At 29.3% G+C, this 25,948-nt stretch overlaps 1 protein-coding gene across 50 annotated transcripts in view; it reads right to left on the bottom strand.

The window, feature by feature from the left end:
• Nucleotides 1–25,948, bottom strand: part of LOC145246585 (protein MTSS 1-like) — a 395,811-nt gene that overhangs the window by 112,759 nt on the left and 257,104 nt on the right. For 38 of the 50 annotated variants that reach the window (XM_080108226.1, XM_080108203.1, XM_080108204.1 and 35 more), the window contains one exon: nucleotides 19,257–19,406. The exons of the other annotated variants lie outside the window; for them this stretch is intronic. In XM_080108226.1, the coding sequence (XP_079964352.1) occupies nucleotides 19,257–19,406 (150 nt within the window). The remainder of the gene's footprint in view (nucleotides 1–19,256; nucleotides 19,407–25,948) is intronic. 50 annotated transcript variants of the gene reach the window in all.

Below are 25,948 nucleotides of genomic sequence, written 5' to 3'. Positions count from 1 at the left end.
TATTAATCACTTCTATGGTGCCCGACCTGCATTTAAACAAATGATGTTAAATATGCCAATTTACAGAAATTTATTTTTATGAATTAAAAGGTTTATTGAATTTGGATTTACAAATCAAATTAATATTTTATTCTGCAGATTCAGAAATAATTTCACGTATACAGAAGCGACTAAATTAAATCTAAATTTCTGCATATATATAATTATTAAAAATGGATAAAATCCGATGATATAAAGTTAAGATGGAGGCAGAGAGACTTAGAGGCTCAATGTTTCGCCTGTCTTATGCAGGCTTTCTCAAGAGGGACGGTCAAAAAAAAAAAAAAAAAAAATATATATATATATATATATATATATATATGCACAATATTCTTATGTTGTTGAATACTTCGACTGTTTACTATGTATGCCTGCCGGCATGACATTTATGGGCACAATTTCCTTCATACGTACAGCATAATCACATTGACACACTGATTCCCATTGGATCACTGAAGTTAAGCAACATTGAACCTGGTCAGTACTAAATGGGTGACCATTTGAGACTTCCAGGTGCTGCATGTCTTCTCCGCTTATCTCAGCATTGTTTCCAGTCATCCTGGACTTCTCCTTGCCACTGGAATCAAACACTGCCGATTCAGGAGAGGTGTGGTTGGTAATTGCACAACCCTTGCCTCATAATTACACAAGCAACTGCCCCTACAGGGGGTATCCTTTGTCTTTAGAGACTGAAATGGAGGCATCGAATTTCCTTCAATTCTTGCGTTAATTGCTAGTGACCTGGAGGTACGATCCTAGCCTAAAAAGTCAACAGTGGCTTTGTGACTGGGTTCAAATCTCCTGACCAGCAGTAATTATCACTTGCTATATACTGATGACTATGTAAGCTTGAAACACTAGTGTTTATAAGTTAAAAAATAACTTAATATATATATATATATATATATATATATATATATATATTAATGACATGTCATTAATATATATATATATATATATATATATATATATATATATATTAATGACATGTCCATCTTATTAGAATTTTATTTAAAAGAACCTGTTTTTCTTTCCTTTCACTAGTCAAAGTGTTGCTATTTTTTTTGCATCCTGTGTCCAACAATCATCTCAGCCATTTAAGCTTCAGACATAGAAGTAACCTAAACTTGTTTAAGTCATAAATTGCACAATTCAGTTATCGATTCATCTCATCTGATGACCAATGAAAAGCATATAGCAGCCTGCAAAAATATTAACCCCAACTTCCCACATCAACTGACAAAATTTGTGTTTTGTTGCTTGTTCGAATGCATAAACACAAAATCTTTACCGTTATTTCAAGAAAAGGCATGATTAAAAAAAATATATATATATTGTCTTTCAGGATTGGGACCATCGTAGAAAGCTGAATTTTTTTATAATTTCATAGGGGTAACCTGACAGCAGTATTATTTTGAAATGAAAAACGACAAGAATCTTTGATCATCTCTAAAAAATTTGTGCCCACAAAAATCGCTGAAAGAACCAATATTCCTACATTTAATTCAACTGAATATCTTTACATTTCTATAAAGACCCAGTGCACGGACTCAAAATTCTTTAAACTTGTAAAGAACCAAACACTATCACTCATTGAAGAGTAGAAGTACTGTCTAGTGTGTATATAAAGGATATTTTTCAAAAGCAATACACTGCAGCGGTGTAACGGATCGAGACAAACTGAAGCAAATTAAGACATACAACGGTGAGACAAGCTATTTAAATTCACCTTTTATTTTTACAATATATTTTAATATTTTATATTTGCATTGTGTTCTTGTGCCAGCATGTTCAGATGGAAGTTCTGTATTCTATATTTATCATTCCTTCCTCAGATGTGTTTGACTTTAGATCAAATGTGCATACTCTCCTGTTAACATTTATGCATGAGAGGTTGGAGTTCCATTCCAATCACCTTTTTTCCTGTTTGCAGGCAGATAATTACTTTTTTTTTTCTTTCCAAAGTTTGATTGTGTCATTATGTACATGTTTTTGTTCAATCTTATTTTTTAGGCAATTATCCCTTCCTGTTTAAGTTCTTTATTTTATGTCTGTACATTTTTTTTATTTTAAAACAAAATATTTATTAATGAGTTGCCACTTATGAAGGCTAAAATCCACTCAAGGATAAGGTTATATAGATTGGGAGTTAAATGATGCATACAATGAAAGGATTGAAAATAATGGAATGAAAAAAAAAATTGGTGTATGAGCATGATTTATGACAAGTAATTTTTTATATCGGATTTGGAGATGAGCATGTTGTAGTTCTCAGGAAAGCAATCTTTTAGCAACATGTTCCATGGATGGAAAGTTCTTTGAAAAACTGTTCAAAGAAATTATGCTTGTTGTTAGGCACACACAGAAAGAAAGAGAAGTTTTTCCCCTTGTAAGTAAATATTGTATTTTTTAAATCTAACTCTTGTTCTTGTGATTCCTTTGTTGTGTTTATTGGTGGTTGTCTTATTTCAAAAACAAATCTCTAGAAGGCTTTATCTTTTTAGTTTTCTAAATCTGGTGATCCGCAGTTTTTTTTTTTCAGAAGTGTTCCATCGAATATGCACGCATTCTTACCAATATTTTTACTTAAAAAAATAATTGGCATGCATTTTATGGTTAGCAGTAGGTAATGTGCATGTGTGTATAACAATTTTGTAAGAATTCCCAACTTACCACTATTGTCAACAGGTCCCAATTTTAAGTATTTTTAAAAAGTATATTGATGGCGTCTTACAGTTGTAAATCTTAGAAGCAGAGATATAAAAATCACAGCATTAACTTTTGTTCCATTGATTGTAGATATTGATAGCATATTTGTTTTATGTTAGAGGAATAATTCAGACAAGATTTCCGAGGAATAATTTAGACAAGATTTCCGAGAAAGAGTAGATATGCAGCCATGCAAGTCAATAAATATGTCCGTCATCATTGCATGCAAAGAGTATGAATGAATAGGTCGATTATCATGAAGATATTTAATCATTTTGTCTTGAGTGGTGAACGGATGTTTGTTTAAATAGACATTTGGCGAGATTATTTACAGGCGCCGCTCCCGTGGGTTGATCGGTAGAAATGCTTACTGTCAACACGACGCTTCTAGGTTCAATCCTCGGCTTGGGAGAGGTGCTAGTCTAGCGGCACTGAAGAGTTGTGATACAACGAAACAGGACTGTATGTCGAAGACTATATATATATATATATATATACACACACACACACAAGCATTGTTCCAAAAGTAAAGCCTCCTATCTTTTAACTCAAAAATAGGAAGAGCTACAAAGACGAGTGGCCTTTTATCCTCCAGAATATCTTTTTCTACATTATCACCACCATTCTCAATGCACTTTTGCCAGGAATTCAATGACATTTCTACTTCTAACACATCTATGACAGGAGTTACTTTCTTAGATTCTCACACTGTCAATATCTGCAACAGAGAGACAAAACTTTCAAGTCATAATAACAATGCAATTTGCAATCCTTTCTGATCCATTCAGATGAAATAATATAGGAGGCATTACTTTTGGAACGCCTCTCGTATATGAGTTTAAAATAGGAAATAAAACAGACAAAATTCCTCTCCTTAGATAACTTGTATATAAAGCTCGTTTTCTTATCAGTAAAGCTTTTCTATACCAAAGATTAAGGTTGTTTGAATTCGCTGAAATATTGGTTCTGCTTTAGTGATGCGTTTGTCTTCTTATTTCTACTAGTTTGCTTCCATACTTCTCCATTATTCTATATACTAACACAAATCACATAAAAACAAAAAACTAGAAACAAAGATTCTCAGAATTAGAATTTCCATTTTGTTTACCTTGTAAGTACAATCCCCTATCAAATTTCAATTGAAGAAATTAAGCAAAATTAATTTTGAACAACATCTGAAAAATCTATTCTATGAACATTTTTCTCAAATGTAATTTGTTCGTAAGTATTGATATAACTGCCTTCTCATGTTGTCTCCTCACGAGGCTAAAGTTAGACCTAAGGTTATTTTTTATGTGTGTGTGTGTGGGGGGGGGGCATATCCATCTCCCCAGAAAAGTGCACTCTGAATTAAGACAAAAATGAAAATGATTTTGGTCTTGTAAGATTTCTCCTTCTCTTACAGAAAAGTTTAATATCATATCAGAAAACATACTACACTTTGCTCCTAGCCAAAAGCCTACTGGTGCTTTTTCATGGCTGTTCCATGTTACAAATTTTAAAACAAAATTATTTTTCATTAAAATATTTCTTTTAGTCAAAAAAAAAATTTGCCAGAATCTTTGCTTGTATTTTAAAATAGAGACAGACTTTAAAGAGCTACTAAAAAGATATCAGTTTTATTTTAAGCAACCTAATTATTTAATATTATAATTATTATTTATTATTATTATTAACAACAGCATGCAATAATAGCAGCAGCAGGCAGCAAAACCGTATTTAAATTTTTTTTTTTTTAAACCAAAACAAAAAATATAATGAAATGCCTTATAAAATGCAATAAAGCAGACGAGATTTAAATTGTGTCAAGACATTCAATGAACAATTGGAACAAATATTGTGCCGCTCCATTTGTTAATACAAGTTATCCAATACTCATGGAAGATGCAACAAGAAATTAAGAGACAAAGAAGAGAAATAAAAAGGAAAAAAGAGAGTTTAGAAGGAACTGCAAAAAAAATATTGAAAATAATTTTTTTTTAGATGTTAAAAAAAACAAAATGTCATAAAATAATTTGATTGTTGATAGAAGTGAGAGATGAGGAAATTTACGATTTGGTTCATCTGTTTTCATTGAAAATCTCCTTTTGAATTGCTGACTACTGAAATGCAATAATCATTGTAAAGAAGTCACTCCATATAATAAACTTGAACAAAAGTTGCTATTTGACCCCAAATAAAAAAGTGAGTTCCCAACATTTATAGTGCATAATTGATCAAACTAATAAGATTTTCACTCTGCATAACAGATTCCTTATAACACAGGCATAAGATTGAAAAAGCATATTTCATTTTGCCTTTACTATAAAATAAAAAAGGGCGAGGTATCATTATTTTTCATTTTATCACTTTTACTGTTTTCATTGTACTTTTCCTTAGTTTAAAGAAAAAAAAAAACTGAGTGATACTTTTATCTTTTTTGTTTAGAGAACAGTTAACATCTTTAAATGTTAATTTTTTTTTTTTTACTTTATTTCTAGTAATCTAATACTTTTTTCATTTCTTTTCCTCACAGAAAATTTATAATTAACTCCTACTTTTTCTTGCAAAAAAACAAAAAACCTCCAGTACCTCTGTTTTTTTAGTAGAAAATTGAAATAGTTTTTCTCTAGTTTCAATTTCTTTTCCACATTAAAAATCAATGTCTATAAAATTGTTATGACGTTTCTGAATTTTGTAGATGAGGATTGGTTATTCGTATTAATAGGATTTATCTAACTACTATTTTCTCATCTCGAGTGTGATTTTCACGTTTCAGTTGATGTAACCTCCGACCTTCTTCAGGTGTATCTTGTAGAACTTGGGGATGTTTCTGTCGAACTCGGGAATTTGGATGGAATTTCGAACGGAACCCTTTATTTACTTCACTGGGGTAGCATGTTTTTGTTCTGTCAGCCATGACTGGATAAAAGTCCTAAGTAATTCGCAATTGTATTTAAAAAAAAAAAAAAAGAAACAAAAGAAAAGGAAAAAGAAAACAAAGAAAGAAAAAGAAACAATCGAAATTTCGTCTAAATTCCCAAGTTCAACAAGATACAACTGAAGAAGGTCGGAGGTTACATCGACTGAAATGTTGTGAAAATCACATTTAAGATGAGAACAATAGTCCGATGAATCCAAATACAAATAAATTTTTTTTGTCAACATCCATTTTTTTCTTGACATCAAAAAATTAAATTCATAATTTTCCTTTGAACAATTTCAGTTTCTCTCATCTTCATTTGCTTTTCCTTGTACAAAAGTGAATCACATTTTAGTCATCTTTTCACTTTTCATGTATTCGTTATTAAACTTGTTATTTCATTTTAACCATCTAATCAATTCCACCCTTAAAAAGCCAAACAACTACACAAATAAATCAACATTAATATTTTGGCCAATGGTATAAAAAAAGTTCCCTTAATTCATTTTTTTTCTTACCACTTTTTTTGGATGGGGAGGGGAATATGTAGATTATAAGATCTGATTTACCTAACTACAAATGCTTGTGTATATCTGAAACTAGATTTAATGAGAGAAAGTAGAAAAGAGATCTAAAAATCTGGAAGAAAGAAAAAGCAGTAAATATTTTGAACATGGCACAAAAGTAGATTAGGAAAGATTCCAGATGAGATTGGCAGAAAAACAACAAAAAAACAGATTAAGAATTAAAACAGTAAAACAAGATAAACAATAAATGGAGTCTTATTTAGACAATTTATACAAGGCTTAGAATTAAGATTGAATTAAAAAAAATTATATGCATTAAAGTGTTAGATATTAAATTGGTATTACATCTTAAAATTTATATATATATATATATATATATATATATATATATATATATATATATATAAAATGATTAATATATAAACAACACAAAAAAAAAAGAAAAGAAAAACACAGGAAGAAATGAAAATCAAATAATTTCTTCCTGTGTTTGTTTTTCCTTTGTTTTTTGATACATTCTGTTTCCACAACATTCCGTTCAATATTTTTTATCCTTACACACGCATACATACACTAATGCAAACATGCATAATCAAGCATGTATAAAAATTGTTCCTTACAAGGTAAAATTACTTAAAATAAAAATAGAACATTAAAAGAAACACCTGCAAAGTCGATAAAATTATATATTACACATTCCAGGATGTAAAAGTTAAAAAGGCTAAAAAGCGGCAGCCATCTAAATTAGCTCTTCCTCCATATTTATTTTAAGCATACATCAAAAGAATATCAGAAAAGGACATAAGAATCTGACAGGAAACCACTCTTTGGTTCATCTATTTTATGGCATATCAAATACGAAAAAAAAAAAAAAAAATGATTAAAGAAAAGTAATTTAATATCATAGCCGATTTCATATCTCATAAATGTTAAAGAGATAAAAAATCAATTAAATCTTTATAAGAACTGAAATAACAATTTCATGTTGAGTTACTTCCCCCTTTTAAATTATAAGTTTAGAGCATTGTGATATAGGTGGCACTGCAGATGTTGTGCTATTCCATTTGCTAATTTGCATAATAAAAACAATGTTAATTGGCGCATCAATGAGGGAGTGGGGCAGATGGTGACATTAAGCAAATTAAAGTGTTCCGACTCTTGCTGAATATCAGTTGGAAGATCTTCCCAGGAGACATTAGATTCTCTTAGCCATTAAAAGGTTTTCTTTTTAGTGAAAAAAAAAAAAAATTTAAAAAGAAAAAAAACGAAAATTTGGAAATTATAATAAAAAATCATTTAAAAACATTTTTTAAAATACAAAAAAAATAAAATGATTAAAGAAAATGTAGAAAAGAATAACATTTAAAACAACAAAAAAAGAAAAAAAAAAAGAAAAAAGTACAATTGAAATATGAACTTTTACATTGATGAATTGTGAAAAGTATTTTAGAAGGTGGATCATATCGAACAGACTATTTGAGAACAGTGGGTAATTCACATGACGAGGGTGCAGAGTATATTTGGAAATGTGGTTTTCACACGTGATGGGAAGGAAGCTTACACTAGATTCAAAATAGAAACACAAACAAAGACAGTTCGCACATTACCTGTAACACATACACGCATCACAAATTCACACATTACCTGTAACACGTACACGCATCACAAATTCTCAGATACACAATAAAAAAAATCCTCAAACTTTTCACTCATTTCCTCATTTTTTGTTAAAACTCATTTAAATAGAAATTTTTAAATTAAAATAATTATTTTAAAAATTTGTATATAAGTATATAAACTAAAAAATATTTTTATATATTTTTTTTAGGTTCTTCTATATTTACTGTTAAAACGTTTTTGGTTTGGTTTTTAAACCATGTAGGAGAAACTTAAGCCCTATTAAAATATTATATCTATGCGACCTCATCAGAAATGATAAAGCAGTGTTTAAAAAAGAGACATGGTTTTAGAGTGAAAATCAGAAGAGAGATTCGTCCATCTTAGATGATAACATCAGTGTTTAAAAATCATGTATTCTGCTGGCACATTGGAGTTTGGCATATTTGTAAGAAAAAATCTCAATATCAGAATGGAACCAAACTGAGACAATAAATCTTAAAGTATAAGGCTCAATATCCTACTGAATAGAGCTAAGTGCATTTTTTAAAAATCATTATCTGTGCATTCTGTATATATATATATATATATATATATATATATATTTGCAATCCCCTCTGATGTATTCAGGCGGAATAAAAAAGAGGCATTACTTTTGAAATGCCCCTTTATATATATATATATATATAATAGAGAATCATCATAAAAATATATTGACTTTCATAAATAAACAGTTATGCTACTGTTTATTGAAGTAGGCATAATCACCAACTACGATTAGCAATAATGCAAAGCTCTTTATAAACAAGTAGAACACTTGCCATAGTTAATATTGTTTATATAAACATTAAGATTTCTGATACCCACCCCCAATATACACCTTTCGTCAAACTACTTCCTTACTCTCTCTATTTGATAAAATCAAAAGTAAAACCTTTAAACTTTTTGGCCATATCAAACAATCAACCACTGGCTGATCAAAGTTATGCTTTGAGGGTATGTTAGAAGGCAAAAGAAAGCCAAGGAGAAGATGGAGAGAAAATATTTTTGATTGGACATCTCTCACCAGTTGGGCGTCCATCAACCAACTTGCCCTGGATCGGAAGTAATGGCGAAAAATAAGTCACGTGGGTTCACAATCTGTACCAAGCAGAAGATGTGACTAAATAACATTTGTTTCCTGTGACTTGTGCTGATGGAATAGCAGGTAGAATCTCCAATTGCTACCCCACTCCAATAAAAAAACAAAACACTTCTGAATTTTTGAAATAAGGATTCTGTAAGGATTCATGGTACAGTTGATAAAGTGCATGATAAAATTCAATCGTAAATGTCAGACTTTTGGAGGTTGAATCCTCAGTGCAGGCAACACTCAAAATACAACTGGGAATTACTTAGGACCTCCACCCAGTCAGGGTTGATGGAATGAGAGCATGTTACCCTAATAAACTAAAAAAAATTCCATTCAGAATTCTAAGCAGATTCCAGAGTTCAACAAGATGCATTTGAGGATGGTCGGAGGTTACATCGACCGAAATGTTGTGAAGAGAACACTAAAGATGAAAACAGTAGTCTGAAGTTTTCAAATAATAAAAAAAATCTAGCTACAATGAAGAACTGTGATACAGCAAAATGGTATCTTTGGATGACGTATATATATATATATATTGGAGCTATGAAAATATTTTTTATGATAACTAGATGTAACCATGATGCAAACTGCATTGTTATGATGACTGAGCTTCTGCATTCATGATCTAAAAGTTTCATCTCTCCATTGCAAATATTGACAGTGTTAAACTCAGAAAGCAAACCCTGTCATAGATGTGCGCCAGAAGCAGAGATGTGTCTTTGAAGTCTATATGCAGAAAAACGTTGAACTAATCAACATTCACCGGCACCTATTGAACATTTATGAAGCTGATGTAGTTGATGTCAGTGGATAAGTTTCTCAATTACAGAATGGTGACAAAGATGCAAATGACAAAGCACATTCCAAAGGCATCAAAAAAGGCTGGCAAAAGTGCATCGACAATGGTGGTGACCATATCGAAAAATGAATTCTATAGCATAAAAGGTTGCTCATTTTAATAGTACCACTCCTGTCTTCATAGCTCTTCAATGTTTTAGTTTTTCAGTTAAACCATAGGAGACTTACTTTTGGAACGACCCTCGTATATGCTCTTAATATGGTCAGAAACAACTGCCTGTCAATAAAACGTTTATGAAGGAAATATGGAGTGATTTTTTTACTAGGATTTAGATTACCTCAAATTTAGAGCTATAGTCATGCATTAAGTATCTAACACACAAACGTTTATGTTAACTTATAGTAAAACTGACCTGATAAACATTCACCGGCGCCTGCTGAATGTTTATGAAGCCGATGCGGTTAACGACAAGGCTTACGATCGAAGCATCAAAGACTGGCAAAAGTGCACTGACAATAGTGGTTACTATGCAGAAGAATTGATTCTGGGACACAGAAGGTCGCCTGTTTTGATGATACTACCTCTGTCTTCATAATGCTTCAATGTCCTTATTTTTTAGTTAAAAAAAATAGGAGACATTATTTTTGGAACGACATTCATATATGCTCTTAATATGGTCAGAAACAACTGCTTGTCAATAAAACGTTTATGAAGGAAATATGGAGTGATTCTTTAATTAGAATTTAGATTATGTTAAATTAAGAGCTATTGTCATACATTAGTGATCTAACATACAAACATTTCTGTTAAAGGAATTTATATCTATATATCTATAAAAGTGAACGTATCTGTGTACATTTCCCTATGCAATAACTCTGTCAATTTTTAGTCTACAGACTCGAAATTTGATATACAGGTTACTGAGATTTGGGAAAATCGATGTGATCGGTTTTTGGCCATAAATTTGGCGATTAAGATGTCAAAGTTCAACGATTTGACCTTTGAGAACTCTACCAACCTCCTCCGACAATTTTGGGTCTACGCACTTGAAATTTTAGATATAGGTTCCTTGGACATGGATCTAACTTAACTTGATTTGAGCCCAAAACAATAAATTTTAAGGGGTCATAATAGGGGTCAAAGTTAAAAAAAATTGACCTCTGCGGTCTCTTCCAAATTACTCAGACAATTTCTGGTCTAAATATTTGAAATTTTACATAAAGGGTATTTAGAGATAGGGCAAGCTTTTTCATCAGTTTGGGTCGAAAATTTTTAGTTACCAATATATAAATGTATGTATATATGTATGTCTGTTTGCATGTCTGCCTTAAACTTTCAATAGAGCGACGGATTTTACCAAGATCGTTTTAAAGTTTGATCTTTCAGACAACAAATATAAAAACATTGGCTAAAAACATTAATATCTTCCCCTTCAACTAGGCACTTTTCTACAAGTGGGGTCACTTTTTTCGCCGATATTTTTTAAAGTTATCCTCTCCTTTAGATTGTCTAGCCTTAATTTTAAAAAATGTCGCTTCCGGTTTGGCAGTGGTCATAACAGCATAAACGTTAGGTTTTACCCCGTTCTTTTCCTCCTTTGCGGTACGGGTTTGAGCCTGCCTTCCTACTATCACTTTTTTTCTTTTTTTGCTCAACATACACATCCAAACACCCGGGCAACGCCGGGCGCCCATGCTAGTATAATATATATACATGTATATGTGAATCTGTATTTATTTGGATTATAATTGTATTAGACGATTCATTCTTAAATAATTCACTGATTAACATGGGTTTTGGAACATTTTTCTAGCCATAAGAGTGGCATATATTTAGAAATTGAATAAAATAAGAATTTTCTAGAAATCTATGCAAGATTTTTTCCCCTGAATATGCTCTGATAATTCATTAACAAGTAAAAACTTTTGTTATCTACTTTTTAAAGTCAGCTTGCTGCTTTTTAGGTTTGCTTTATTTTTATCACGGATTTTATTAATACGAAATCTAATATAAAAGACTATCTTTTGTAGATTTTTGATAAAACTATGTAACCATAGTAGTATAATTATTTACCCATGTATGAATTAAACTTCCTATAAACTTGGTTCAAGAAATTTGTTAGAAAAAAAAAAAAAAAAAAACACTCACACAAAAATATAAAATAAAACCACAGAAATTAATAGAATTTCCTAGAAAATCATGCTCGGATGTTTTTCCTTCCTCATTTAGAATACTCAAGAAAAAACAAAAATAATGTTCAGGTTTTAAATATAATTGGATTAATATTTTAACAGAAAAAAAAATAAAAATAAAATAAAAAAGGTAACTTAAATAATAAAAATACCCACTGACATACAAGCAATTAAAAACAACAAAAATACAAATAAAATGGTAGAAAATACTCACACCAAAATTGACTTTTCTATATTTTGATGATTTAAAAAAAAATAACCTTGCTTCGACACAAATCATACATGTTCTTATAAATAAACCCTTTAAAAGATATAAAACTAATTATTTGAATAAATGTTGATATTAAGCTATAAAAATAACAGAATTCTTATTCAAATTAATTATTCAGGATGAATTTCTTAAATCGTAAATTTTTTTAGAACACAAATTACAAAGATTTTACATACTAAACTTCATTTATGTAAAAAAAACAAAAATAATATTTTGTTACTGGAAATATAAGCAATTAGTCAATATGATTACAAGAGAATTGCAACGGTTTTCTAATAGAAATAATATACATAAAATTAAATCTGGGCAAAGAAAATGTAAACTTTCATTTAAACATTTCTTATACAAACGTTTTTCTTTCAAATTACCCCCCCCAAAAAAAACCTTCCCAATTTTAGTGAACTGCAATTTTTTTTTTTTTAAACAAAAAGATAATAAAATGCTGACCTTTTACCAAATGTAAATGTACAATTGCAGTAAAAATGATAGACCCCCCTCCCAAACTTAAGGTTGAATGCTTAATTGATAATTATATGACCCCCACCCTCCCAAGAAAAAAAAAAAAAAAAAAAAAAAAAAAAATGATGCAGTCACTATTCCAACACTCCAAATATGACAAATAGCAAAAACACAAAAGTAGAGCCAAATCTATACTATGTCACAATTAAGGGTGAGGTGCTGTGAGAGGTGGGTATAAAAATAACAGTTGATGACAGCATTCTATGAAATATAGGAAGAAAAAGCTTAAAATGAACCAATATTTTAAACAATATAAAAAGTATTAAAAGAAAATGTGAACAAGTTAGTTGGGTAAGAATGGCCAACATCAAACTTTTTTTTTTTTTTAAGTAATGAAGATAAAATAAATTTTTTTTTTCATAAAACATTACTATTAATTGCAATTATATTTTTGAAATCGCAAATTCAAAAATATAACTACGATTAATAATTACCATTTTACCATAAAACAGAAAGAAAAAAACTCCTTCAAAAATGTTAGCTGTTGTACAGAATTCAACCAAATTAAAAAAAAAAAAAATACAGAAAAGTTTTTATGCGTGTGCTCGTCACAGAACAAAAAATGTCATATTCCAAAAATCACATAAATTGATAAACCTTCAGGCCAAGATCACAGTGTAGTATCTGTTCTGATGCTTCACTTCACCTTTTCTGTCCTGTAGAGAAATCCTTTATGACTGAGACCCCCCCCCCATCCAGAGTGCCTCTTTTTGGGGAGTTGGATTTTCCCCACATTAAAAACTGCCCTCGTGGGGAGGCAAATAAATCGAAACAGTAAATTGTAGTCATTACAAGGCTGATTTTGATCTCAGTTCGATTTGAGTTGAGGGAGCAAGATGCATCATTTGATTTTCTTAGTAAAAAAAAAAAATACTTGATCAATTTGCATGGTTTTTGGAACATGACGTTTTCGTTCCATGACAGATACAGACATTATAAAGATTTTTCTGCATTTTTGTTTCTTTTTAATTCGGTTGAATTCTGGACAAAAACCAAAATGTTTTTTTTTTTTGGATAGTTTTGAAAGTAAAATTTATTTTCATTTCATCACAAAATAAAGGAAATCAACTTTGGCTGATATTAGTCTCATCTTTTGTCCACTTTTTTCTTTTCTTTTAGCAACGTGAATAATCGTCCATTTACACTATTTAAACAATCATCAAACTGTACTGAGTTTCTTTATTCTTGAAAGTTCAGCAAACCCTTCTCAAGCTTATTAAAAGATACTGGATTTGTCTAAGTAAGCTAAAATTGTAATAAAAAAATTGTGCATTTCCAAGAAACATGAAATGGTTTCATTTTAGTTATTACATAATAGCTATTTCTATTTTTGGTTAAAAATAGAACTTTGCCGGGGGGGGGGGTAGAGTGTTCAAAATTAAACCATAAAAAGGGATTATGTTCCTTGAACATGTCTAAATAAGATTCCTTAAAAAAAAAAAAATAATATGAAGACTTTTGGATTTAGAGTTTAGGAGATAACTAAATTAATTTTGAGATAAAAAGGTTTAAATTAAATCTCATTTTTAACATTGTTTTTTTTAGATGAATTTTCATTCAATTAGAATTCTTAATATTTGAAGATAGTGAAAGAAACCAAGGTACCCTGAAACTTTATCAGTGGTTGACGGATTTCAGAATAAAGATATAAAAAAAAATGGTTTAACTAAAATCAGCATCAAAATTAAACAGGAAAAATATCTCAAAAGAATATCAGATGAAAGATGCAGCACATGAAAATACCAATTATTCTATTTAAGTTAACTTAATCAGGTCTAAAGAAAAAAATTTCTGCTTTTAGAAAGTCAGTTCAAGATAAACTATACAAACTATCCACAAATAATTTTAACTGATTGGTTGAACAATTTGTATAAATATTTGAAAAAAAAAAAAAATAAAATCATGTTTTACATAACATAATCTGCCAAACTTTTTCCATCTCAATTAAAATAAGATTTGATATGTTCATCCTTTTTATTGCTAAATTTCACAATTTAAGAAAAAAAAAATTTATTTAAAACCTTCATCTATAAACTGTCCGACGAAACTCACTTAAATGGAGTATTCAATCTATTACCTATTAAGCGATTCCTATTGCACAGTTCCCATTACATTGTGCTTCTTACATGATTCCCGTTAGATTTTCCCTCACTTTTTAAAAAGTTTTCAAGTCAGGAAGATCTGACTACTTTAGAAAATTAATATAAAAATTATTTTAGATTTTTTTTCCATATAATTTAATGTTATTGTAGATACATTGTAGCTTCGAATGGCAATTTTGTGTCAGTACACTGTTTAAAGGAAACGCCAACTCTAATGCTAAGTCAACTAAATAAATCAAAGTTTATAGGCAATTATGAGTTTGTAAACAATACTGGGCTGGATTGAACAAGGTGAAACGCAACCTGGAAGTCAAATCTTCCGAGCAAGATGAAATGCAGCTTCTTTGAAACAATTTTTACAAATGGTATATGGAAGTAGCACCAATTCTCTGCTAGAAGACAATTTAGAACTTTGATTTTAATGAACAAGTCTTTATGAATATGCACTGCATTCATATGAGAAGCCAAACTTTTCAAATTACATTTTGCCCTTTTTGTTAGATAAAAATTATCACGCCTATAAAAAGTTGTCGGAAGCTGATCGCAATGTAGCACACTATTCTTTCTAATTATCCTTGGCAAAAAAAAAAAAGTATAAAATTCGAAATATATTTTTAAATTCTTTTATATATAAAGCTTAATAAAGTTTGTATGTTTTTCATCAAAGTACATTATATATATATATATATATATATATATAAAAAATGGCAATTCAACTTTAATATGATAATATCCTACATTCACAAAGAATACCAGATTTACAGGACTGGAATTCCTGGATTGCATATTTATTAATACATATTATATACGCATGGTTAAAAGTGATAAAAAAGGTCCCTCCAAAAGACAAGAAATTACTGTAAATAGTTCATTCTGCTAACAAATTAAACATATGAATACAATTATTTATAGCAATTTTTTTTTCATCTCCTCATACACTTGTCAAGTGGAATCCATTTTGGGTCATTATAATGAAGGTCTGTTCAAGTTCAACTTGTGACAGTGGTTAAATGGTTAATAACAGACTGAAAATCTAGGTGTGTCAGGGCCGAATCCAGTTCGTTCCACCTCTGACCGCCTGTCAAACTTCTTTCTTATTCTGACAAAATTTGGGTGCAAACAAAATTGAACATTTTATTTTCATAAATGTACAATTCTTTTTTTTGTGTCCTTAAAAGTCCCCACTCCTCCTCCGGTTACTTCAAATTAGTTAACCCCTTTCAGTGATGAGTTTATTTTTAATATTGACCTTTTTCAACTTGACGCACATAATATTTTCTCTATGTATATCAAAACAGTTCCATCTTGTCGAGGTGTTAAACATAAAATAGACTTGAGTTGTCAAAAAACAAAAATCTATTGGAAACTTTATTGAATTAAATTTTTGCTCTATCATCAAATTGTGCTTTTATATGGTTCAAATCCGAGTTTTTTTTTATACTGGTTTACTATTAAAAGAATCTAGTATGATCTTTGATTTGCTATGAATCATATTAGAAAGATTCAATGTGTTAGCTGTTGAAACGAATCATTAACAGCCAAAATTGCAATTCTGTATCATTTTTGTATATTTTTTCACAAGGGAATCAGATTTTACCCAATGTTTAAGTTGGTTTAATCTAATGATTATTATTTCCATTATGGTTAATTTATTTGAAAATTGGCTTCTGCATAAATAGTATACAAGACGATTAATTTTCTAATTTCCAACAAATTTTTGTCATAATTTCATAGTTAATTGAGCTACACAAATAAATTTGATAACATTTTTTATGTTTTGCAACAATCTATGTGCCCCCATTTAGAATAATTAGAAATATGGATACTTATAGGCATAAGTAACATTTTTTTAGGAGATATTTAATAAATGATTGAAAAAATATCTGTACTTTATGAATCTTAATCAGAAAAGCATCCTTAATTCACAAATCCTTAAGATATTAATAGATTTACCTCTTTAAATCATAAATTAAATAAAACTGAACAAATTTAACAAAGTAAAAAATGAAAATAAAAAGTAAAACGCAAAAATATATATATATATATACACACACACACAATAAGCTAAAATAGTTGAGTTTGATTTTTACATCCATTCTATATATTCTATGAGATTGTTGTACATAATTGTACATGCATAATTTTTTCTTAGAAGTTAAAATGGGATATTTGATCAAAAAGAAATGCTTAAAAGGCATAATAAATAAAAACTAAATCAAGAAACAGCTGAAGTTTAAAATAAGAGATAAACAAAATTCTTAAATGATCAAAAAGATGAAAGACTAATAAAGTGAGATTAACTTGCAAGATTTTCTGTTATAAATATTTCGCAATACTATTCACATTACTCTCAATAATGACAAATATAATCCAAAGAATTTGAATTCAAATATATTATTTATACATTCTTGTTATACAATACTCTATGAATAAATGATTAAATTTAAAAAAAAAACCCAAAACATTTACATATGTTTAAACTATTTTATCTCCAGGAGAAAGTACATATATTATTGTAGATATTATTTATAACATTAATACAATTATATATTGATCAGCTATTAATAATTGTATGGGATTATAGATTTAAAAAAATATACACTCTTACTAATTGTTCAATTCTTCTATCTATCTAATATATATATATATATATATATATATATATATATATATATATAAAATGATATATATTTTATTATACCATGTTTCATCCTATATGTATAACATTTTTGTTCAAGTCTTGCCATTGCTTAACTATTTGCAGAATAAGTCAACGAGTCTACATCTAATGTGATTTTAACCATGTCAGACTTATATTATCAGCTACAGTTGTTACAGACATGAAAACCTATAGCAAAAGATGAAATACAATGGCCTTATAACTCTATAACAAAGCAGCTGATCACAGATTGCTTTTGAAACCAATCTAATTTCAGTTTGTTGCTTTGTTTAAGCATCTTTTCCGGACATCTCTTTAATTTCCTTCACAAATCTTTTTCCTTCAATCTCCTCAATTTAAGATTACTTAATTTTCTCTTCATTTAACACCATTTTTCCCTTGTTCAGGGGAGGGTCAGACATTTTCTGATAATATGCAAGTTCACTCACCAGTTTTCATAGTTCAGCAATCACCAATTTACAAATTCCACTCTGCACAATTTTGTCTCATAACTTAGCTTCCAAATTTTCCTTCCTGCGAGTCAAGACATCAATGATTTTGTAATAGTTTATCTAGAAGACCGAATGCTGCACATAAGCATACAAACATAACCAATTTGTCGTTAGGATAATTTCTAAGCTGAGCAAATGTAATGCTTCCATCCTTTGATTTGAGATGTTAGATTTGGTCAGATTTTACATTGCAGATTAATCATGTGGTGTAAATACAGAATTGATCCTAATTAAAACAAAAACACAGAAAAATCTTTATGATGCACTTGTCACGGAATGAAAAGGTCATATTCCAAAAATCACAAATTGATCAAGTAGTTTTACTTTTAACCAAGAAAATAAAATTTTATGAATAAACAAAAAGAGACTCTCATGTTGCCATTTAAAAAATAAGGGAAAATAACTTCACAATAATTCAAATTTGCAAAATCAGACATGTAATGCTACCTATTTCATATTAATTGCTTTATATCATCTAACCAAGATTTTATTTACATAAAAAAAAAAAGTACTTGATTAATTTACGTATTTTTGGAATATGTCTTTTTGTTCTGTGATGGTTACGATTTTTCCATCTTAAAAAAAAAAAAATTTACATAATTTACAAATTCTGGATAAGAAGCAATCATGTATCTGTTATTGCATTGCAGTCGGGTGAGAAAAAGACTGGGCGAGAGCCCAACTATATTTATTTTGTCTTGAATTATCATGTCATGTTCCACCCACAAATGTTGAGGTTCATATACCCCAGTGGGTCCATATATAAAGATTTATCTAATTTCTTTATAAATCCACTTGCTGTGTGTGTGTGTGTATATATATATATATATATATATATATATATATATATATATATATACACACTACACACAAAACATATATACAGCTAGCCTACTCTAGCTATTAACCAATCAGTCCTTGTTTTTGCTGCTAAACTACTCACGTATTGAGTACCCTTGAAATATACACTGAATAACCATATGTACATTATATAGTATCTTATAATATCAACATCTGCATGAAATAGTAATAAAATGAAATGCAGACTAAACTCTATACATAAACAATCTAAGTATTTTTATACTCAACTTTCTTTCAAAAATTAATTTTTAATATTCTTTATTTTTAGCTTTTGTATCGATACTAGCTTTGAAGTCTTTAGAAATTAAGAGATACTTAAGGCCTGGCTCTTGGCATTTTTCATCGTAAATATAAGAAAAGTCAAATTTTGGTGAGTATCTTTTACCTGATGGAATTGTTTGGAGTGAAAACTTACACTGCTAACTTGCGAAGGGCTGCGGAACCTGTAGTGATGGTGTGTAGGGGAGTAGGATTTCGTGGAGGAGTCAGAAGAGCTGTTTAGGCTACTAATGCTACACATACTCGATTTCCTAGATCCAAGAGAGCTCGGAGAACTGGGTGGAGTCTGAAACATAATAGCAAAACAGATTACTGCAGGAAAAGAACACAAGAAGCAAAACGGAAGCCAGTGAGTGGGCTGGGATGTAGGGTAAGAAAAAAAAAAAAACAGTCTGTCAACCATTATCAATAAGTGATATTAGTGTTAAAAACATTGACTATTAGTTGATCTTTACTAACATTAACATTTTCTAACTCTAGATTCACATCCAGGTTTTGAAAAACTCATTAGTATTTATGTCTACATCACAAAAAAAACGTCATAGTCAGATGCTTGTTACCCATGTCAAGTGTTCATGTATTGTGTCTAGGTTTAAAAAAAGTATATAAATTATATAAATATATATAAAGTATATAAATTAATTGGAGTACATTTTGATTTTTGTAAATATACCAAAAATATTATCTAGTCTACATTTTCAAAACTGTACACCTGATTGAAGTACATGTCATCAGTCTGTAAATAATCCATTTTTTTTGTACACAAAATTTTGGCATTGTTTAAAAATGAGATCCATCATATGGAATTTTTACAAAGACTTTATACCTTGGACAAGTATGGTTTAATTTTTTTTTCTTTTTAATGAAAATCGAGTGAGGTCATAAATCAGAAAACCTAGGAAGAAAAAAAAGTTGAGGGAAAAAGAGAGGTCAAGTTAAGTTATAGATTAACTCCCTTAATGTGTAAGCGTTTTGTTGTCGTGTCGTTCTATTCTTTACATATGTCACAAAAAAGATGGTATTCTATTCATAAAACAGTGATTGACAACACAGGTCGTCGTACAAAAGGGATTAGGGGTGTCTACAATAAGGTCACACAATAAAAGCATTTGTGATTTCAACTGCAAAAATTAAAGATGGGTTGAATTTAGAGAACACAATTGTCGAGAGTAAGATTTAAAATATCCGATTTGAGACAAGAGGGTGAAAAGAATTAAAAAAATTTTTTATTTAAAACTTAACATTTCTGAGAAAAATACTTTTGCAGTATATAAACATAGGCTGAATAACATGAAACTGAAGTACATTTTTCATCTTTATTAATTTCATATTTTTAGTTCAGCCCTATCTTCATGATACTGAGCAGATATCTTACTATCTGTCCAATATCATACAGTTTATAGACAACGCTTAAGAGTACAGACTTATTTTTCCATGAAATATCCAGTCGGTATTTTTCTGGCAAATCAATTTTAAATCGATATGTTAATTGAATAAAGTTTACGTTACAAGTGTTATATCTTATAAAGTAAAATGAATTTTCCCCCTATTTCAATAACTATTATAGCTTTCAAACCAAAACACGCACATATCAATCTGTTTTGGCAGATACTTAGGCCAATTCTTGATATTTGTTTCCAGAAAATGTATTCCTTTTGTTCTTTGAAATCTTTTACATTTTTTTCCCCCAGCTTCTCCTAGCACAATCAGCTTCCAAGGAGGTATTTTCACTCTCACACTAACGTCTACATTATCATCCATTTCATCGGAAATTGTTCTTACTAGGTTTGCTATTTAGACTTAACATTATTAGCATTTTATTTTTACTTTCCCTCTTGTCTGCTACTTGTGATACATTTTCAACCTAAATACCCGCTCTTCTGAGAGTTCTGATTGTCTATTCAAAATAGATCTACCAAATTTGATTGATGGGATATCGGATTGAAGACTGCTCTTTTGACAGAATCAACAACAATAGTCATAAGATTCTTTTTTTTTTTTTTTATAGTCAGCATTTTAGTTAAAAAAAAAAAAAAACTACAGCAAACAGATGCCAACAATCCAATTTGTTTTAATGGAGAAGTTTATTTTCTCCATTAAAATACTATTACTAAATATTGAGCATAATTATAGATTTTAAATACGATTTTTCATTCATTTTCTTACAAAATGCATCTTTGTTTAGCATTATAGTCTTGATATTATCACAGTAACAAAATGCTTGTGTTATGGTTTTGTTCAATATAACCATGTAGATGCATGGTGCATCAGATAAAATCATCAAGTAACAGTCAGCTCTAAATCTAAGATTAAGGGTTCAATCCTAACTCAGAATGAAATAATTACTCCACATTTGAACTTTGTCAGGACATGAGAACAATCTACTCCCGTGAATTGGATAAAAGGTTTAGTTCAACGTTCTGCAGAAGATTCTTGAATCTGAAAGGATGCCCCTGAAGAAGGCTGGAAGTTAAATTGGCCAAAATGAGAAAATAGTATCCAAGATAAAAATAGTTTGCATAGTATCGATATAATACAAATGATCGATCCTTGTCTAAAAATAGTTCCGAAACAAAACGTTATCAACTCCTTATGACCTGAATTATGATGTAGATGATTTAAAAAATATTTATTGTTAATTTTAGTTAAAGGGTGATGATACTATGATTGTCTTCAATCTGGAAAAAAGTGCATTTCAATAAAAAATACTGAACTAATATGTACAAGGTGTATTTGAATCAATTCCCACTTTATTTATGCTGTTCTTTTTATTTATTTATGACTGAACAGATTAGTTCGACCAGGTCATAAAGGTCAAAATGTTATGACCATATTTAACATTGCGTCTATTCTTACGACCTGGTTTTTATGATTTTTTTCTGCAGGATTTATTCACTCCTATTCTTTAGAAAAAAAACTGAACAAAAAGTATTTTTATACTTGAATCTGATCTTTGTATCAACTCAAAAACGCATCTAAGACATTGTGTTCTCAAACTCGGACGAAAGCAATTGAAATTACAGGGTCAACATTTAAAGCATAAAATAAAAATACACAAAGCAGTAAAACAATACAAATACTTCAAACAGAAAAAAAGCATAATAAAATTTAATCTTTGATTAAAGAAAAAGAATGGAGAGAAAAGCCATTCTTATCACAAAACCATATCAAGCCAAAAAAATAGAAATAAATAAAAAATATATATTCCCATCACCAATAAAAACAAGACAAACCACACACCAAAAGGTAGGGTAAGAAATTAAGTAAAAATAAAAAAGTTGTAAAAATATAAATTCTTGGATTAATTAACAAAAAAAAAAAAAAAAAAAATCCTTTTTATATAATGGTTAAGTTTTAATTGATACCATATAACATTCTTACCTTAAAAACAATTTTTGAAATGCACATGAACTTGTAAATTTATAAAAATATTTTGAATTACAATTTAAACAGAATTTGTATTTGAATTTAATCTTAGTTACTGCTAGGTGGATAAATAATCTACCTATAACTTTTATACCCTCAAATTATTTCCTTTGTTAAGAAACATTTTCAAACAAGATTTATCTGCCCTTTGTGAAAAATTTAAGCAAAATTATCTGCTTTTAATAATCACAAGATTATAGCAAATGGAGAATCAAAATAGAGGATACTATCGATCATGGCTTAGCTACAAACAATTTCTCATCATTGAAGTTCTTCCAGTTGTAAAATGGCTAAATAAATTATTTTGTATTTGTTTAATTCTCATAAAATCGTTTTCATGCATTCATATTTTTGTCACAACAGTTACGGTCATATGAACATATTTAACTTATTTCTAAACTTCTTAATCATGTAAAAAGTTAACACAATTATCTTGGAAATAGTCTCCCTTAAGTAAAAACTCTAATTTATAACTAAACAGTTATCTATATATATATATCAAACTATTTTAAGTTGAATGAAACTTTAGAATTTTTTTTTTTTTTTTTTTTTACTTGGGAGTCACCACTTATCAAGGCCCAAAGGCCACTCGAGGGTAATGGTTAATGAATGTAAGGTGGTAGTTTAGTAATCGTTAATGGTGTAAATTGGGTAGAATTCGATTATTTATGGGGGACGGCTCACTGACTGGCAGTTCTGGGAAATTATATCATTTGTGCTTTTATTTACAGAGACTTATTAAATTTTAAGTAAAAAAAAAAAAAAAAAGTCTAAAATTCTTCTGCTGTTTATTTATCGAGCTGCTATGGTCAAAGATTAATTCTGACTTACAATAAAGTAGGTGTTGAATTTTTCTTTTTTTAACTTAAAATTTTAATTCAATTCAAACTTGAGTCGGCTTGTTGAAAAGGATAATTTGAGGAGGCTAGTTCAAACAAGTGATGCCAACTCGTCAGCAGATACATTCTTATATAAAATGTATTTCATATGGTACCAAGCAAACATTTATTTAAATTCATTGAAGCTTTGTGAACATTCCAGCAACTATTTAAGAGAAAGAGAAATATCTAATCTATTAAAAAAAAATAAAAAACAAACAATAAAAATAAAAAAAACTGAAAAAGGAGGAAAACTCCATGCAAGGAATACAAATGCACTTGACCACACGCATATCTATTTCGTCCGTCAAGGCCAAAGTCAAGAATGGGGTTTCACTGAAGAGAAGAGATCGATTAGCTGAATGGCAAACAAAGTTTAGGGCAAGTGTTCTTCAAGGAGCCATCTTCTATTGACCCCTCCCCCTCTTCAATATGTGTTTTACACTCAAAGATAAAATAAAACCCACATAACTTGCCCAACAAATCTACAAGTAGGAAGGTGATCTTTTAATACTACTTCACATACTTAATGGCTGAAGGCATTTCATTTATGTTACAAAAACCTTTATTTTGTGCTTTAGTGGCCACAGTTCAAATAAATGTAAGGATAAAACTATGTCTATAAAGTTATCTTGTTGAATTTTCAAATACCCAAATAGCATTTAAGTCAAGAAATTAAACTGTTTCTCACTAATCAATATTCATTTATTATTGTACCTTATTATCCATATATATTTCACTTATCAAATTACTTAGTCCGGCTCTAACAATCACAAGGGGGGGGGCAGACTATCTCATATTTTGAATTACAAAATATAAATAAAAAGTGTCTTCTTTAGTACTAAAATTTTATTTTGTTTTCTGAATGCCTCCACGTATCCTAGGCAATACCTAAGTAGGTATGGTTAATAAGTAAATACAAAGCTTACCCAGACACTACATGGGTTCGAACTTGGTCAAATACTTAGATCCTCCCGCTGTATTTATAATAAAACTATATTAGCAAATCTATAGTGATCAAAAAAATCATAAAAAGTTTGTCCACCAATTTAACATGGGGTTTCATTCCAAGCAATTAAAAAAATTGAAAAAGAAAGAAAAACTAAAATGCAATGTTAGTCACACGTAAGCATAGTACTAAATGCTATAAAAAGAAAATTATAAATGGTAGAATTTTAACAGTTCAAAATGACTATTTAGTTTTTTTTTTTTTTTTTTTTTTTTTTTTTTTAGATAATTCATTATAATGGAACAAATTAGCTAAAACTTGTTTTGTAAAATAAAATATTTATTTCATAAAACAAAGCATAAACAACAAATTGATTAATACACTCTAAATGCCTGGGCTAATAAAATTTTATTTGATCAGTATCTTGTCTTTAAAAAAAGACATTTAAAAATTGGAAGTTTCGGGGGAGGAGGTTAAAACAACATCCGCAGATAGAAATTCTAAAAAAAAATTTGCAGTACAATTCGAACTTTCTGCTAAATTTTTGGTTTTTATCCACAATTCAACCTAATTAAAAAAACAAAAACAAAAAAAAAAAAAAAAAAAACCAACAAAAAACTCCAAATATACAGAAAAATCTTTATGATGTATGTAGCTATCACAAAACGAAAATATTATATTCCAAAAATCATGAAAATTGATCAATTAGTTTTTTATATAAAATTTTTTTAGCAATACACCATAAATATTAGAAGGCTGATTTTGAAGTTTTTGTAGTTTAAACTGGGTTGTTAGTCTTTATTAAATATGTCAGATGAAGACAAAATGTTCTCATAAAATTCGATTTTCTTAGTTAAAAAAACAAAACAAAATATTATTTGCCCATTTATATGATTTTTGGATTACGACATTTTTGTTCCTTGACAAATACAAAGATTTTTTGTATATATATTTTTTTTTAATTAGGTTAAATTTTGAACTTGCATCCAATTTTTTTTATATACAAAAAGAGTTTTCCAATCAAGTCCAAGTTGATTTTAAATCTCATTTATTTTTTATTTTACTTTCAATTTTCAAGAATTTTAGATTAATCTATAAATATTACTTTTGTTTTTTAATGACAAACATTGTAAGAAAAAGGACTTACAGCAAAGACTAGTTAGTACTCCTAAAATAACTTAAAAATATTTGAAACAGCAAAATTTACTAAAACCTTCCCTGCATAAAAATAAACACTTTCATCAGTTAAAGCCATTACTTCTTCCCAATTCAAACATCATTGCATCACAAACAGTTTCAGATTTTTTACACAACTCCATTTGTACACATCTTGCCAGCAACTTTTGTGGAGGAGATGGTAGAAGAGAAGGAAGGACACCTGGGCAAAAAGGGCAAAGAGACATGCACACAAAGCAGAGTCAGGCGTTGACAACTACTAACTTTTTTTGCATAACAAATAGCACTAAGAAGTTCGCTAGTACCCAGACCACACACTCACGCACCTAGACATCCTATGGGAAAACAATATCAGTGCATTTTCAGAATAAGGACGAAAATTGAAAGTCGCAAATTTTG

Source organism: Euprymna scolopes, chromosome 24 (genome assembly GCF_053919585.1).
Source record: "Euprymna scolopes isolate OS-2025 chromosome 24, ASM5391958v1, whole genome shotgun sequence".
Classification (NCBI taxonomy): Eukaryota; Metazoa; Mollusca; class Cephalopoda; order Sepiida; family Sepiolidae; genus Euprymna; species Euprymna scolopes.
This window is presented reverse-complemented; position numbering and strand designations above follow the sequence as displayed.